Source organism: Littorina saxatilis, linkage group LG2 (genome assembly GCF_037325665.1).
Source record: "Littorina saxatilis isolate snail1 linkage group LG2, US_GU_Lsax_2.0, whole genome shotgun sequence".
Lineage (NCBI taxonomy): Eukaryota > Metazoa > Mollusca > Gastropoda > Littorinimorpha > Littorinidae > Littorina > Littorina saxatilis.
The window spans coordinates 83,482,448-83,500,158 of record NC_090246.1 but is presented as its reverse complement, the minus strand read 5'-3'; the positions used below and the strand labels follow the sequence as shown (position 1 = coordinate 83,500,158).

Genomic DNA, 17,711 nt, shown 5'->3' with positions numbered 1-17,711 from the left:
ACAGTAAGGCGAACAGTTTTCATGAGGCAGTGTGGGCCTTTAAAAACCGTTTCTGATGCTGCCGTCCTTGTCCAAAGTCGTTTAGCTTGAGCCATAAGGTTACAAGAGTGCATTATGAATTTACCATTTCCGTGTTATGAAGCTGTATGATTGAAGATTGCTCCGCAGGTGTTTCAACTGGAAGGGGAGCTGGAACAGGCCAGAAAGGCAGCCGGGCTTCCTCCGGCACCGGCACAGCCCCTGGATAACGTGCAGATCCCTGTTGTCAAGGCGACGCCTGAACCGGTACGGGCAGTCCTGAACGGGGATGGTGAGTCACAGCATTTTTTGATTTTCTGTGCATCTTTTTGTAGTGGTACGATACTCTTTTTTGTTTCACACATTATTTATTTCCCTTGATCTCAATAATGAATGGAGGAATTTCTTTAGAAGCACCATGTAAATATATTTACATGTATACCAAACAGAGACTTTGAACATAACAATGGTGCATGAAGTTTTGTATTATTATCTTTCTGTTTCTTGATTCAATTCTCTCATAATGGGGTCATTCACATGCATATATATAACAATGATAACAGCACATAAAAACCGGCTCAGTTTTGAGTCAGATTGATGTTCGTCAGATTTTATTGATTGAGGTTTGAATTCCTGCCACCCCATGAACATGGAAAGAATTTTAGAAATCCGTTGGAAAAACTAATTGGTACAATTTGAGAAATCCGTAGAAAAATTGATGGTTACAATTTGAGAAATCTATATACATGTATGAACTGCGTTGTTAAAAATCAGTGAAAAACAATGGTTGTATCCTTCTCGCATTCTTTTGTTTCCCTCCATATGCACCTGCATCCCCCGTGTGATCAACACAATCCTTCTGTCAGTGCTAGAGTTGTATCCTGAGAGCCACAACCCATGCTTGCCCTCCCTGTGCAAAAAATAAAAATAAAAGTTAGACACACACACACACACGCACACATGCACGCATGCATGAACACACGCACACGCACACAAACACACACACACACACACACGCACACACTTATATATATATACACACACACACACGCATGAACACACACACACACACACACAGCAGACCTGAAAACAGATCAGATAAGATATGACCAAAAAGAAAATCGAGAGGGTTTTAAGAAAATCGATTTGCATTTTTTGTTGGCTTTCATGATTTACTTGCCTTTTAACAGTTTTTAGTATTGCTTCTGTAAAAACTTATGTACCATCTTTAACACTTCATTTATTTTTTATTTTTGAAGAAAATGACATTTAGAGTGAAATTTAAAACGAGCTTTTCTCACACAGAAATGGCAGAATGCAGAAATCGTTGCTTGCTATTTCGAATGCAGAATTAATTAATGCTTTGTTGATTAACTATTTGTAGAGGCATGTATATAGCCGAGAGCCAGACTAACTAAATAATTTTATGTTAGATGTATGAGATCAAAAGACTTCTTGTGTACATGTATTTTGTTACTTTATTTTTCAAACACTTTTACAAATGTGTACCATGGTGGTTATTGTCGTCATCTTTGTCAAAGTGTGTTTGTGTGTGTGTGTGTGGGGGGGGGGGTCCACTGTATGTATGTCATGAGCACAGAAGAGCTCACACATGAAATTTGTGTTTAGAGCATTGGAACATGTTGCGAGGTGTGTGAATTCAATTAGTGTGTTGTATGTAGTGTATGTGTTATAGTTGTTAAGTTGTCTGTGACAGCCATGTGATGTTGTCTCTTGTGGCATTTACAGAGGAGTCCAAATGGGGTGGATTTAATACATGTTTGTGTTTATTGTGCACTTTGCGAATTGTGTGTAGCATGTAAGGTTGTGTGTGATGGCACTGTGACGAACAGCTGTGGTGTTAGCAGGGGAATGTATGAATATTTTTCATTGATGGTGTGTGTTACATGCTTTGTGTATTTCATGTATATTGTGTGTAGTATCGAGTAGCATGTGATATTCTCATGTGTTGTTTTATCAGTGTGCACTGTGTGTCTGTTGATAGCCACATGACATAGTATGGAATGTCAGTGAGTACTGTGTGCGTAGTGTGTTCAATGGGGGGCAAGATTCTGGTGTGCTGTGTCAGTGTGTACCGTGTGTGTAGCTAGTGTGTTCAGTGGTGTGTGATTGGTCCATGGCATAGTGTGTAAGTGTGTTGTGTCAATGTGTACTGTGTGTGTTGTGTGTGTGTAGCTAGTGTGTTCAGTGGTGTGTGATAGCCACATGGCATAGTGTGTTGTGGTGATTCCAGAGGAGGAGCCCCTCTCCCCTCTCCCTCAAGACTTCCTGGATATCTCCACCAGCTCAGAAACTTCTGATTTCTTCATTTCGCCTGGTGGGTTGGCCCAAAATTCTGTAACTCTGACTACACTGTTTGTCAGTCTGTCTGTGCTTATCTGTTTCGCTCTCTGTTTCTCTCTCTCGGTGTCTTGTCTCCTCTTCTTTGTTTCTTCCTCACTGTTCTCCTCTTGTCCCCACCTCTCTCTCTCTCTCTCTCTCTCTCTCTCTCTCTCTCTCTCTCTCTCTCCTATCTATCTACCTCTCTCTTTCTCTCTCTCTCTCCTATCTATCTGTACCTCTCTCCTCTCTCTCTCCTATCTATCTCTCCTCTCTCTCTCTCCTATATCTATCTCTCTCTCTCCTCTCTCTCTCCATCTTTTCTCTTTTTTCTCTCTCTCTCCCTCTCTCTCCGCATCTTTTCTCTTTCTCCCTCTCTCTCCCTCCCCCCCCCCCCCCCCTCTCTCTATCTCTCTTTCAAGGGTCACTTGTCTTTTTCTTGTTATTCTCGGGTACTGTTGTGGGAACCTACTCCTTAGCTTCACTTTTCTTTTCTTTTTTCAAGGTGGTACTGCCACTGGTTACCTTTCATTTTGACTCCAAATATGTTTCTTCTTTTACACAGTTGTGATACGGTGTTAATTGTTTTATGTTTGATTGAGTGTGATTTCTGTTGTTTGATATTGTCAGTTAAAAGTTTAATATGTTGCGAGTGTTATTTGTGCTTTTGAAGTCATTTTCTTGAAGTCACTGACCCAGTTTAGTGCTAACTCCTAACTTGAGTTTTCTTTTTTTTGCTTCCCTTTTGACACAACTTAACCTTGCACTTGCTTTGTTTCTGGACTGATCCATTTGATTTGCTGTTTTTCTCTTCACAATTGATGCAATAATTTGCTGTATTTTTGTGCTAAGCCAAAGCACTTTTTAACAAACCCTTTTCACTCATTTGAATTTAACACTTTCTGATTGAAACTTATTGTAATGATTGAGGACAGTGGTGGTTATGCTGGTCTTGTTTGCCTAACTCATTTTGGTTTTTGACAAAAAAGATTTTTGAAGTTTTAGTTTGCATTTCTGATAACCTTTTTGTTTCATAAGTTCTCATGTTCCTTAATTTTCCATTGGTTCTACAGATTTCCTCCCTCACTTTGTTATTTACTTGCTGTTTTTTGTTTTGTTCACATTCTTCAGAATTTTTATTTTAAACTGATTCATTTATTTTTATTAGCAAATTTATCATTGCTATTTTTTTTCAAAAACAGGAGGCATATTGTTAGCATTGTTCAAGAAACTTGCGCCAGAATGTACAATTCTTGGAAAACAGGAGCTTAAAGGGAGCAAAAGAAGAATTGCGCCTGAAAATCAGCAGCTAATGCGTCTAGAAAAACAATAGTCCAGGCATACACCCCTTAGGCAGTGGAAGATTGTATTACATGTGGTCAGAATCAGATGTGACATTTCTTGATACAGTGGAACCCCCCTTTTAAGACATCCAAAAATCTAAAAAAAATTGGGTCTTAAAATGGGGGGAGTCATAAATTGGAGGTAAATTTACAGAGGTTATGAACAGAAAGTCAGAGAAAAAAGGGTCTTTAAAAGGAGGGAGTCATAAATTGGAGGTAAATTTACAGAGGTTATGAACAGAAAGTCAGAGAAAAAAGGGTCTTTAAAAGGAGGGAGTCATAAATTGGAGGTAAATTTACAGAGGTTATGAACAGAAAGTCAGAGAAAATAGGGTCTTAAAATGGAGGGAGTCTTAAAATGGGGGTTCCACTGTACTGAGTTAAAAGTCAAAATTTTGACTGGAATTGAAAACTCATTACTCACACGTGGAATCAGATGGGGAGGAGAACGGCAGGGCAGCGGCTGAGGAGGAAGAGTCGGAGGAAGGGGAATTCGCGTCAGTCCCCGACACAGAACTTCTGGACACCTCCGCTCATCGTGCACGCGTTCTGCTGGCAGGACCCCCTCGCAGACCGCCCAGCAAACGCTCCAAGGTCAGTTAGAGGTCATGGTGGGTATTAAACGCTCCAAGTTCAGTTAGAGGTCATGGCTGGTATGACCGTTATGATCTGCACCGACTATAGTGATGACGATGATGCGCAGTTACTGCCCACTTAATATTCCATGTTCTCCCGTTGTTGTTTTCAGTTTATACAAAGAAAAGTTATAATCATCAAATTGAAGTAATTGTTGCCAATACTGATGCAAAAGTAAGATGATATATGCACTAATTAGCGTGGGCTACTGTGTCTATACCCCACTGTGGGCTTCCAGCATTGCAGATGTTCACAATAAATGAAGAATGGTAAGTTATTCGAACGTTTAATTTATGACAAAACAAAACATTCACAAAATGTGTTTTTGCCATAAGTGAAACGTTTCAATAACTTACCATTCTTCTTTCTTTATTTAGTTTTGTTAACGTTAGCAATCTATTTGTTTTTGGATTTTTGTGTGCACAATAACTACCAAGTAGTACTTGGGGCCCGGTAGCTCAGTTGGTAGAGCACTGGACTTGTGATCGGAAGGTCGCAGGTTCGAATTCGGGCCGGGACGGACACGGGTCAACTTTATGTGCAGACCCAGAGACGGAAGCCATGTCCCACCCCCATGTCATCACAATGGCACGTAAAAGACCTTGGTCATTCTGCCATAAGTGCAGGTGGTTGAATACACCTAAACACGCAAACACCTGGGTAGCGCGACTTCGTTACTGCTAGCTTTCCACTGGGAGGAAGTGACCCGAATTTCCCAGCGATGGGACAATAAAGTAATGAAAATGAAAATGAAATGAAAATGAGAAAGTGGTTTTCAATGACGCTGTTTTTGCCTGTGTTCAGCCCTTGGAAGAAGAGCTGGACCAGGCTGATGAGGAAACCGTTATTGTCGCCTCGTCCTCTTCCAATGTCTCCGCTGCCTCTTCTCCCGTCCACCGGCAAGACAGCGAGAGCGGACTAGAAACCTGGATTAAACACGACAGGTACGCACAGCTTTGCTTCTAAACTATCACACAGGTGTTTTTTTTCTTATTTGTAAATTTGTCCACTTTATTTTTTGGAGACCAATTTAGCTGTAGTTGTGACGGATTTATGAGTGTTATTTTGAGATCAATTTAGCTTTAGTTGTGACGGATTTATGAGTGTTATTTTGAAATCAGTTTAAGCTGTAGTTGTGACGGATTTATGAGTGTTATTTTGAGATCAATTTAGCTGTAGTTGTGACAGATTTATGAGTGTTATTTTGAAATCAGTTAAGCTGTAGTTGTGACGGATTTATGAGTGTTATTTTGAAATCAGTTAAGCTGTAGTTGTGACGGATTTATGAGTGTTATTTTGAGATCAATTTAACTGTAGTTGTGATGGATTTATGAGTGTTATTTTAACCTTGAACGGTTGAAAACGACGTTAAACACCAAATAAAGAAAGAGTGTTATTTTGAGATCAATTTAGCTGTAGTTGTGACGGATTTATGAGTGTTATTTTGAAATCAGTTAAGCTGTAGTTGTGATGGATTTATGAGTGTTATTTTGAAATCAGTTTAGCTGTAGTTGTGATGGATTTATGAGTGTTATTTTGAGATCAGTTTAGCTGTAGTTGTGACGGATTTATGAGTGTTATTTTGAAATCAGTTTCGCTGTAGTTGTGATGGATTTATGAGTGTTATTTTGAAATCAGTTTAGCTGTAGTTGTGACGGATGTATGAGTGTGGATTTCTCTCACTGTTCTGTCTTGGAGAATGTGTTGCTTGAGGGTGTTCGTTTTCTAGGGATGCAGGGGTTGAATTTCGTAGTTGTCTGTCCCTACTATGACAGTGTGTTCGTGTGGTGCCCTTTGCTTAGTGTGTGTATAGGTTGGGTTTCAGGAGCTCGAGTTCTGATTAAAGTGCTATTGCTGTTGGGTCTTTCAGAACTCATAATTTTTATGGTGACCTTGTTTTCTTAGGAACCTGATTTAGATTTCATGTTGACTTCTGAGTTCACAATTGTGCTCTTTAATTTTTGGGTAAGGGTGGGTTGTGTTGGGAGCTACTACAGTTCTGTATTTTATACATAGCAGCTTTACCTACGAGAATGTTTCTTCAATAAAAGGTTGCGGGAGAATATAAAGGCAGTAGATTTGATCTGTTTTACATGTTACAGTACACTCCCTCATCCATACATTTGATTGTTTAGAGTTGTACGTTTAAATCATAAGTCTGCACATGGTTATTTTGCATGTTACAAAATAGAAGGGGAAAAATGTAAGTAATGATTTAGCAACTTTGTAATTTTTTTTCTTCTCATTTTCATCTGGGATTTGCGCTTATAAAGATTTTGTTTTTTGCAATCAGAGGGAAGCTGTACATTTATTTCAGTGGTAGTGATTAGCCATAGTTGGACATTCTAGTTCACTAACCTTCATCATATTTCATTAGTATGCATGATTAACTTTGTTTCATTGGAAAAGAAAACAAATTCAGCAGAGCAAAGTAATACTAGCGCATCGATCTATTGATGCTAGAAGAAAATCTTGCTTTTGCCCCTTTGGAAAAGGAAGTGTTTTAAGACGATTGCTTCTTTTACAAAAATGGCAGTTTGAGATTACTCTACAAACTAGTACACAGTTTCAAACAGTACCCCCCGCGGGTTAGGGGAAAGAATTTACCCGATGCTCCCCAGCATGTCGTAAGAGGCGACTAATGGATTCTGTTTCTTCTTTTACCCTTGTTAGGTGTTTCTTGTATAGAATATAGTCAATTTTGTACAGATTTTAGTCAAGCAGTATATAAGAAATGTTAAGTCCTTTGTACTGGAAACTTGCATTCTCCCAGTAAGGTCATATAGTGTACTACGTTGCAAGCCCCTGGAGCAATTTTTTGATTAGTGCTTTTGTGAACAAGAAACAATTAACAAGTGGCTCTATCCCATCTCTCCCCTCTCCCCCCCTCCCTTTCCCCGTCGCGATATAACCTTGAACGGTTGAAAACGACGTTAAACACCAAATAAAGAAAGAAAGTTTCAAATAGTATAATTATAGTTGAATCTGTTATACTCATTCACCAGTATTGTGTCCCTTGAATCAGATTTGAGATCTTGAAATGATAGAACTTCAACAGTACAGTCTATGTTTGCGACGGCGTAAATAGCAATAGTGGATGTAACATATTTCTTTTAGTTTTATACTTTGTCAATCAACTTAAAAAGCACACAAGTTAGATTATACTACAGTATAACGTCTGTCATCTTCAAAAGCACAACAGATAGATTTGACTTACAGCTGTCATTATAGTACCTCTGACCTGCCCCCTATTCATTAGGCAATATAATTCTCACAAAACGTAGAGAGAACATTTTCATTACTTATCACTATCAGCAATATCATTTCTTTACCCCCTTGTTACGTAATGGAATGTAAATTCATAAAAACGAAAACATAGAGGAATTCGGGCAATAATTCTGTCGGGTTTGTATTGGTTGTTAAAGAGTGAGTACTCTTGCTTTTATTGAGGCAAGCTTTCCACACGTGACTTAAGTTAGGGGTGTGTCTGAAACATGTGGAAAAGGAGTTTGTGTGGAAAGTTTGCCTCTCTAAAAGCAAGAGTGTTCACTCTTTCCCAACCCATAAAAAACCGACAGAGTTATTTCCGAATATCGTATATTACAAGAATGCTGAATGGTCAGTGCAGTTTGTGATTAAAACCCTTTCTGTCTGGTGCTTTCGTGTCTATAGAGTGCCTGCATTTTTCCCTATGTAAGTAAGATGTACAGGTTGGGTGAACTTCTTTTTTTGGTTTTGGTCCACATATCTGAAATCCTTCGTTGCTTTATTTTCAGGTATTTTTTTAAATTTTTTTTAATTTTATAAAAAAAATTATTTCACTTTTGTTTGGCTCACATGTGTCCCATGAATGAAGAATAGCAGTGAACAAGATAAATAGTGAAATGATGCTATTAACGTAGTAAACCCCTTCCCAACCCTAAATTCTCTCAAAAAATACTTGACCTTCCTGTTTAATATTTAAATCTTCTTGTAAATAACGTTACAGAGATTCCCCCCAGGCACTTACACAGGATAACTTTCAGAGCAGCCCTCCTTTACAAAAATTAACAGTCTGACCGCAGAGTGGGAACTCTAGCTTAGTTTAACAGTTTTTTGTAACTCCAATTGACACCTGTGTTAATCTGTACAGGACACGATCACAAAAAATGTGAAGAAGCAAACAAAGAAAGCAAGGGGGGGGGGGGGGGGGGGGGGGGAAATTAAGATACTGTAGTGAACATGTGTGGGCCATTAATAGATTTTTAATAATTTTGGAATGTTTGCTTATTCCTGGTTTAATGGTTTCACGAGGTGGTGAACTCGTCATTTTGTTCTGCCGTCTTTTAATTTAGGCACGGTTCTTCCTGTGAAAACGGTTCGGCTAATACTATCTCAGATCTGCCCAGGCTTTTTTAAAGGGGTAGGCCATCTCTCCACTTAACCACATACCACAAAATCAGCTTCCTGAATGCTATTTCTGCAGAGTGGTCATTTTTGGAAGAAATCAATTTCAGAGATCGTCAGTTAAGAATTACTTCATAAAAAGTTCCAATTCTGCACAGAAACCACCCACATTGTTGATTTTTGTTGTGTGTTCAGTGAAAGGGTGTGCTTATCCCACGTAAAAACATGGCCAGATCAAAGATGGTAATATTTACAGTTTACATGGGAAGGACTTGTGCCTTTCATTTTGCTCTTCAAAGTTTTAAGTTTGTATATTTTTTTTACAAATCAATATACCTATCACTGCGATGGATTTTGTTTACATTTTTGTGAAAAGTTGCAGGAGGTACTGTTTTGCTTTTGTGTTGTCCACAATTGTAGAAACCGTGATTTTTTGTGGTTTGTGAATCCGTCCGACATGTACATGTACTCACTTTCAAGTTTGATTTGGACTCTGCTTGAACTTTGATATGTTAGAATCCCTTGTCACATGTATGCAAATTGTGTATGTATCGTATTTGATGTGACGTCTTTTAGAACATAATGTGAAGCATATGGTTGATTTATGTTTGAACAGAACCACACACCAATATCGATACTTTAGTTAAGAATATCCATGGCACATTTAACCCCTCTTGCATTCTTTATCCACATAAGAGGATGCCTTATTTTCTTTGGTTTAGAAAATGAAAAGAAGTTGCTTCATGCCCTCCCCTCCTCCCCTTCATCCCCTCCCCTCATCTCCCCCCCCCCCCCCCCCCCCCCCCCCCCCCACAAAAAAAAAAGAAGAAAAAGTTTTGGTGGTTGATGTCGGGTGTTGCAATGTGTAAAGTGGTGCTGGTGCCTGTTTAGAATTCCCCAGGATTGTTTTCAGCAATATTTTGCTTTGGAGGAGTTTTGCTTTATAATTCATGCATACTAACTGATCACTCCCTTTGAATACTAGTACATGTACTAGTATTAGTCTTACCAGCAACAATCTAGCACACATTTTGCATTTACTTTTGTATAGTGAAAACTATGCTGCAGTTTTCATTAACTGCAGAAGGAAATAATATTGAAAAAGTTTATCATTATTCACAATTCAAGTAGAGTATTAGATTTATTCACTTGCTTGGTTTCAGCATGCATGTCACAGTTCTTTTACCATTCTGAAAGAATACCTCAGATTGTAATAATCAATGACATTTCTGAATGCAAAAGAGATTTGCAGGGTTAATGAAATCTCCAGCTTACTTTTAAACTAGACTAGACAAGGGTTGGTCTGTATGTGTATAAATGCTGAATTGCTGTGTAGTATAAACATTTCTCAACTAGGACAATGAAATGCAGTGGTACCTGCAATTTAAGGCCCCCTGATGAGAGAGGACACTTGCTAAGAAAGGACACTTTCTGCTGTGCCTTTGTCTATTATCTTTACCAAAGTAGACCTGTCATGACAGGCCACCTGCAAAATGGGGACACTCAGTCTTGCTGGTCCCAGGGGTGTTCTTTCATTGCAGGTACCTCTGTACTGTATGTTTGATACAAAAGGACTCTGTCTTTTCATTTGCGAATAACAATGAGTAATGGAAGAAAGAAAAAGCTTCATACGAACAGTTTTGGAAAGAGAAAATGGAGGGTTACAAAGCAAAAATAGTTGAATAGATGATGGAAATAACTGTCGGGTTTGTATGGGTTGTGAAAGAGTGAATACCCTTGCTGTTAGTGAGTCAAACTTTCCCACGTGTCCCCCCGCGGGTTAGGGGGAAGAATTTACCCGATGCTCCCCAGCATGTCGTAAGAGGTGACTAACGGATTCTGTTTCTCCTTTTACCCTTGTTAAGTGTTTCTTGTATAGAATATAGTCAATGTTTGTAAAGATTTTAGTCAAGCAGTATGTAAGAAATGTTAAGTCCTTTGTACTGGAAACTTGCATTCTCCCAGTAAGGTAATACATTGTACTACGTTGCAAGCCCCTGGAGCAAATATTTGATTAGTGCTTTTGTGAACAAGAAACAATTGACAAGTGGCTCTATCCCATCTCCCCCCTTTCCCCGTCGCGATATAACCTTCGTGGTTGAAAACGACGTTAAACACCAAATAAAGAAAGAAATTCCCACGTGACATTACCATATAGGCCAGGGGAATGTCTGAAACAGGGGGATAACCCATACAAACCCGACAGACTTATTTTTGGAATTCGTTTATTTGATCAGAGCGAAGAACTGTGACATGTAGCCAGTGCTTGTCAGCTTCTGGTTCTGTGTGTTCCACTCTCTCCATTGTCTCTCTTTGTCCTTCCCTCAGCGACAGTACCGTACGGAAAAGTGACGCAAAGAAACGTCGCGCTCAGCAGCCAGGGGGTGGCGCCCCACAAGTCCCTCCCCCCTCTCCTCCCGCACCCACCCCGGCGGTCCCCACCCCTCCCCCTTCGTTACCTCCCACGGGGGGAGACACAGACAGTCAGTCGGACACACACAGCCTCAACGACGCTAGTGCTTCTCGGTAATCTTGCTGGCACTTCTTTTTTGTGTGTGTGTTTGTACATACGTTGTGCCGGGAATCGTTTATTGTACAGTGGAACACCTGGTTTAAGACCTCAAATCTGAACAAAATCAGGTCTTAAAAAGGGGTGAGTCTTAAAAGAGGGGTATAAATTTAAAGGGGCTATCAACAGAAAGTCTGAAAAAAAAAGAGGGTCTTAAAAGGGAGTGAGTCTTAAATTGGGGGGTCTGGGGCGGGGATGTAGCTCAGTCGGTAGTGATCTGGATTTGTATCCAGTTGGCCGCTGTCAGCGTGAGTTCGTCCCCACGTTCGGCGAGAGATTTATTTCTCAGAGTCAACTTTGTGTGCAGACTCTCCTCGGTGTCTGAACACCCCCGTGTGTACACGCAAGCACAAGACCAAGTGCGCACGAAAAAGATCCTGTAATCCATGTCAGAGTTCGGTGGGTTATAGAAACACGAAAATACCCAGCATGCTTCCTCCGAAAACGGCGTATGGCTGCCTAAATGGCGGGGTAAAAAACGGTCATACACGTACAATTCCACTCGTGCAAAAAACACGAGTGTACGTGGGAGTTTCAGCCCACAAACGCAGAAGAAGAAAAAAAAATAAAATTGGGGGATCTTATTGGAGGGGGTCCCCTAAATACCAAATAAAAGAGTGGAACTTCCTTTTAAGTCCCTCATGATTTCACACTTTGCAGCCTTGCTTTTTCAGCTTTTCTATTCACTACCTCTAAAATTACCTTCAATTTAAGACTCACTCCCTTTTAAGACATGGTTTTTTTTCTTTCGATTTTTTGGGGAGGTTTTATGGAGGAGTTCCACTGTATTTATGTCAGGAAAAGTTCCTGGTTGAGTTATCTTCAGACAGTATGCTAGTCAAGGCCTTGCCTTCGTTAGAACTTGATTCATTTCTTCTGGAGATACATGTATGATAAGAAGTAGCCTGTAACTGAAGATTTGCTGGATTATTTTGGCCAAGGTGCTAATTAAGCCATGCTATTTCAACTAGCCCAGTATTTATGGTATTTGTTGGCATAATTACTTTTATCTGAAGATGTTTAGTTTTAGGATAATGAGATTTTTGAAGATTTTTTTTAAAGAATACCAAAATGACAGAAATGAGAAATTTGAAGAGTGTTTGATTTTTGTTCCAAATCTAATATGCTTTTGGTTTTATTTAGTGAGTTTGTGCTTTTATGTGTGTACTTTTTGATAGTTCAGTGTAGGTGTTGGTTTTCTGCAAGCTTCTTTGGTTTTTCGCTTTCTAGTGCTTATCATTTCATATTATGCACATAAATTGAGGGGTTTTGGGGGTTGTTTGTGTAGACACAGCTATTGTTTACATCTTATTACATCTGTAAGGAGACACACATTGTGATGATCATTTTGATGCAGTGGCTCATATCTTCTTTTGTTATTTTTATCACCTTAAATAATCTCATTCATTCCATGAATGTCAACAATTAGACGATAACTTGTTATGGTAGATTATTTATCCATTTTAAGAGTTGTCAAGCCACAGTTTTCCATGCATAGTTTGCATTGTATGGACAAGAAATAATTGTGTGTATTCTGACGGTTCTTTTCATGCAATTCCAGCAGCAAAGAGGATAGCCAATCAGACACGTCTTCGTCGGTGTCGCAAACCTCGTACGATCCCAACAGGCCTCAGTTCCGAGGCATGGGGTCAGAAATTCCGGAAAGCGCTCCAGACGAGGAGGAGGGGGGTATCGCTCTTGTGTCGGCCAAGCCAGCCGGCTCGGGGAAAGGTTGGTGCTGCTCTGTGATGAATAGAGGCAACATTTCTTTTGAATTTTCTTGTAGTATTTTTATGTTGATTTGAACAAAAAATCTTGATTTGTGCCATTTTTGTTTTTGAATTGTTTTTTGTTTATTTGTTGTGTTGTTTTTTCTTTGTGCCTCTGCTTCCTTTTCTATTGTGTGTTGATGTTGTCACTGTTGAAAAAAGCTTGAGTGAAGAAAAGGGGTTACATGTGCATTGTTTAGACACGTCTTTCCTTCTCATAGCATGAACTCCATATGTGTAAACTAAACAAATTTACAAACTGAACAGAAGCGGCTCCATTTTCATGCAGTTCATTACGCGGGCAAATACACTTGAATGAGTACAGAGAAATTTTGCTGGAAGCCAGAAAACATATCAGCATGATGTGTGGAGATTTTGAATGCATGGCGCTGTATTGTAGAGATCCATATAACCATGACTCAGGCTGCATGGACAAAAGTTTCAGCTGTGTATCCTTACCTTACGTTTACGTTTTTGTCATTGTGTGTGTGTGTGTGTGTGATAAAGAATGGGGGGGTGGGCTGGGATGTTATCTTCTATGTTTTTTTCTGGAATGTAAACACGGATTTGCCTATAAAGTGGGTGCTGGTGTGTATCCAAGATGCTCTGTGCTGTATCCATACAAGCTTTGGGTCTGATTTCTGTGAAGTAAACTTAGAGGACAGTCTTTGAAGAGGAATTAACAAATGAAGAAGATGAAAATATGGCATGGCATGATGGTTAACTCCACCATTTATTCAGATATGTGGAAGTGGGTGTCTAAATTCATGGAGTATTTGAGCTTAGTTTGTAAGTTTTCAAACAAAAATAACAAAAAGAATGTCTGTACCTTTTTGCAAAGATGTCGGTAATAGATTGAAAACTTTCTCTGTTATTGCCGTTTTGAGCAACAATTACACTTGATATATTCTGCTTTTAGAGCCTTTTTTATTTTATAGTTGCAAGAGTCGTTATCTTATAATTGCGTCTTTAGACTTCTATTGCAGATTATATAATGCTTTCTGTGCTGCCATACAAGCTATACAAAGATTGTGTACGCTCTGTTTGATATTCATGCTTAATTTGCGATCTCCAGCAATCACACTTTGATCGGGGAATTTTTGAAGCTGACATTAGAAATTTGGAGCATGAGGAATAGAACCTGAGGGTATGCAAGCATGTGCAGTAAACGTATCTTATCTCTGGAGAGCAAATGCCTAGCACAAACACGAAAGAATATTTGATTGGCTCTATCATTATTGCTTTTTCATACCATAATTGTGAAAGTACAATTCAGTGGTGGTGAAGGCAGTGCTTATCTGAAGTATGCTGTTCATACCAAAAATGGCAGTTTGTTTTAATACTGAAGTGCTGCTGAACACTGTTATTTCATTTCAGTAAACCAACCTGTTTGGCAAAACTGAAAATAAATTCATAGTGACAGTAATCTGCAAACTGTGTGTCGATCACTGTCAGCTCTTTACCCCTCAGACCTTATCAAGGGTCCAAAGTTATACAGTAAAACAAGGCCAATGAGATAAAACATTGAAAAGATGATTTTAAGAAATAACCTTGTTTAACAAAAATATTATGGCAGCATGAAGCATCTGATATATTGTGTGTGTGCATTTTATTTGGTTGATTTGAGTGAATTAAGTGGCCACTGATGGAACCCAGGAAAAGCTGATCAAAAATTTAAACAAAGATGTTTTGCTCACCAGGTAATTGAAAAATCATTGGCAAAATAGACATCATTTGCTTTGTAAAGGAATTTATATGTACAAAGTATATTTTACTCCCCCCGACCCCACTTTTTTGTTTTTTGCAATCAATTTCTTGACATAAAACAAGGTATGCAGAAAGAACTAAGCAGATCAGTCAAATTCCTTGGTCCTATCAGTGTGAAATTCATGTATGCTAACAGAAATCAGTTTATTTATTTATTCATTTTAATTTTCAAGGCATTTTTTTCTTGGCTGGACAGTGCTTCAGTTCATTACTGCAGTTAGTGTTGGGTTTCGAGTCATAGGTCAGTATTGAATGGTACATGCCTTGTAACAGCTGAGCTGTGGTACATTTGAAGAGCTTGAAGGTACCGTGCTTCCTATGTAAGCGATCATGTTCACTGTCTCAGATCTGTTCAGGCTTTTACATGGGATAAGAGGATTCTTCAACTTGAACAAGTGAAAGAATGCTCTAATTCCATGTGAAAGCCTGGACAAGATCCATCAGGAATCAACATGATCGCGTACGCAGAGCTGCCAACAGTTACACTTTCAGCGAAGCATGCTACGTTTTAAGACAAACTACTAAGCTGTTACGCCAAGCTTAGATTTGCTATGCTCAAACAAATATTCACAAGCACGCAACACTTTGCTCTTTTTTGCGAGTCCTCGTACTCATTTCTGATTCTCACTCCGTGTAGCGGTCAAAATTCGTGTAATAAAACATTGTTCACTTTAAAAAGTGGCACTGGAGACACTGACTCTATTGGCCATTATGTTTCTTTTTTCTAAATACACTTTTCAAAAGCTTTATATTTTTGCGCAAAAAAAAATGAAATGTGGATGTGAGAATACATTTGACATAATGCTACCACACCATTTGCTACGCTAAAAAAAATCCCAGTTTTTTAAAGATTGCTACACATGAGGTTTCACGTGGGTTGGCAGGTCTGTGTAAGTGGGAAGGATGGTATATTTACCTTTAAATACTACATTGCTTGTAATAGCTAAGCCGTAGCACATTTAAAGAGCTCTGCGGATGAACTGGTATGCATAGTGCAGTCAGAGAATAATGCCTTGAACGTGTGTGTGATTTTTGGTGTGGTACGTTGCATCGTTACGCATGCCTTGTGTCTCACCAACCACTTGTCTCCTTGCCTTGACTAGGCTTTGGGTTGCCCAAATTTTCATGGAAGCCTAAGTCAGGGGGAAGCAGCAAACCAGGGGAGGGAATTGTGCTCCTCTCCAACAAACCCTTCGGTAGGGGCAGTTCCCTCCCTCCCGTCGGCTGCTCTGCTTCCGGCATTACGCTCATATCTAAAAAGTCGCTAGATGCCAGCAGCTCTGATTTGGATGGTGAGTCTTGATAGAAGATGAAATAGTTTTTTCAGATAATAGAATTAGACTTAAAATTGCCTCTTTCAGATATTGCATAGAAATAAAGATGCAGAAGCTTATTCCTTCCACTCTTGCCTTAAACAGAACAGGGTTACACAACATGTTGGAAGAGATCAAAATTAACGTTTCTTTCACAGCTTCACCTCTGACAATTTTTATTTTTAAGAACGTTGAAATAAGTCTGTGTTCTTCTTCTTCTTCTTTTGCGTTCGTGGGCTGAAACTCCCACGTACACTCGTGTTTTTTGCACGAGTGGAATTTTACGTGTATGATCGTTTTTTACCCCGCCATTTAGGCAGCCATACGCCGTTTTCGGAGGAAAGTCTGTGTTCAAAAACTAGTTACTTAGAAGAAGGAGAAAACATAATGAGGGAAGGAAAATTTGAGAAAAAAAACCAACATGTAATTTGATTTTTAGTTTGGGGTTTTGGTGCATTTTGTTTCTTGAGAAAAGTACCATAATTCTGGTGTAAAATATGGTTGACTGTAGCTTAGCATTCAAGGCAAGCGCAAAGACTCTTTCCCTTAATTAATGGGATACAAAATGTCTGAGCAATAAGTTGACTTGAGCTTAAAGCATGATTCTAACAGAATGTTTAATGGCAAATTACATTTTTAGAAGTGTATATAATAAATAGATAGCAAGACATATTAATTTGAGTGTGTATAATGTGCAGCATATATGCACAGGTGATGGTTTCAAAAATGTAAATTTTTTTGGAAAGGTGTGCTTTAACCAGAATGCGTTGTGATAAATATGCCTGACAGTTATATATTACTTTCTTTGTTTGCATAAGTTTGTGTGTGCGTTTAATTTTTAAGTTTGATACAGTTTTATTATTTTGAGCATGATAGAAGTGTTAGCTTTGTCTTACAATGTTTCTTTATGATTTTGAAAGGCCATACTTTTGGCATGTGTAGTTTTTCCCTGTTTTTTAATTTGTGTGTTTGCAGTATCTGTGTGTTACCTACATGGATTGTTTTGGTTTGTTTGACGTCTCTCTCCCCCCCTCTCTCTCTCTGTCTGTCTTTCTTTCTATTCCCCTAGCCCCTCATGTGCCTGTGTCCCCAACCTCCCATCTCCTTGTCTTCCAATCATATAAATGCCTGAGTGTGTCTTTCTTGGGTTCATTTTCTCATTCCTATTGGTGAAAAAAGAGGGATGGGAGCGATCATTCTCTCGGGTTTTTCACTCAGAGGGAGAGTATAGGCTTGGGAAAATAATGCCCAGTTCAATTCCATCCACAGAATTATAGTACAGTAAAACATTCTCTTTTAAGCCCCCCACTCTAAGACAACGATTTCTCAGATTTTTTGTTTAACATCTGTAAATTGACCACCATTTGAAGGTATGATTTTCTCAGATTTTGGCAGGTCTTCAAAAGTATTGGGGGGGGGGGGGGGTGGTAGGGTGCTCTATTGAATTTTGTGTAGAGGTTGATTTACGAGTTATGAGCATTAGGTGTATTTTAGAAGTTGATATAAACAGAATTGTGAGCGTTAGGTGTATTTTAGAGGTTGATTTTTACGGAGTTTTGAGCATTAAGTA

General features: G+C 39.0%; 1 protein-coding gene across 6 annotated transcripts in view; it reads left to right on the top strand.

Annotated features, from left to right (window-relative positions):
- The window catches only part of LOC138959932 (uncharacterized), a 123,797-nt gene that overhangs the window by 92,583 nt on the left and 13,503 nt on the right, over positions 1 to 17,711 (top strand). For 3 of the 6 annotated variants that reach the window (XM_070331606.1, XM_070331607.1, XM_070331608.1), the window contains exons 15-21: positions 169 to 310; positions 2,273 to 2,356; positions 4,138 to 4,295; positions 5,142 to 5,281; positions 11,052 to 11,249; positions 12,854 to 13,023; positions 15,932 to 16,120. In XM_070331606.1, the coding sequence (XP_070187707.1) occupies positions 169 to 310; positions 2,273 to 2,356; positions 4,138 to 4,295; positions 5,142 to 5,281; positions 11,052 to 11,249; positions 12,854 to 13,023; positions 15,932 to 16,120 (1,081 nt within the window). The remainder of the gene's footprint in view (positions 1 to 168; positions 311 to 2,272; positions 2,357 to 4,137; positions 4,296 to 5,141; positions 5,282 to 11,051; positions 11,250 to 12,853; positions 13,024 to 15,931; positions 16,121 to 17,711) is intronic. The other 3 variants (XM_070331609.1, XM_070331611.1, XM_070331610.1) reach the window with 3 other exon arrangements.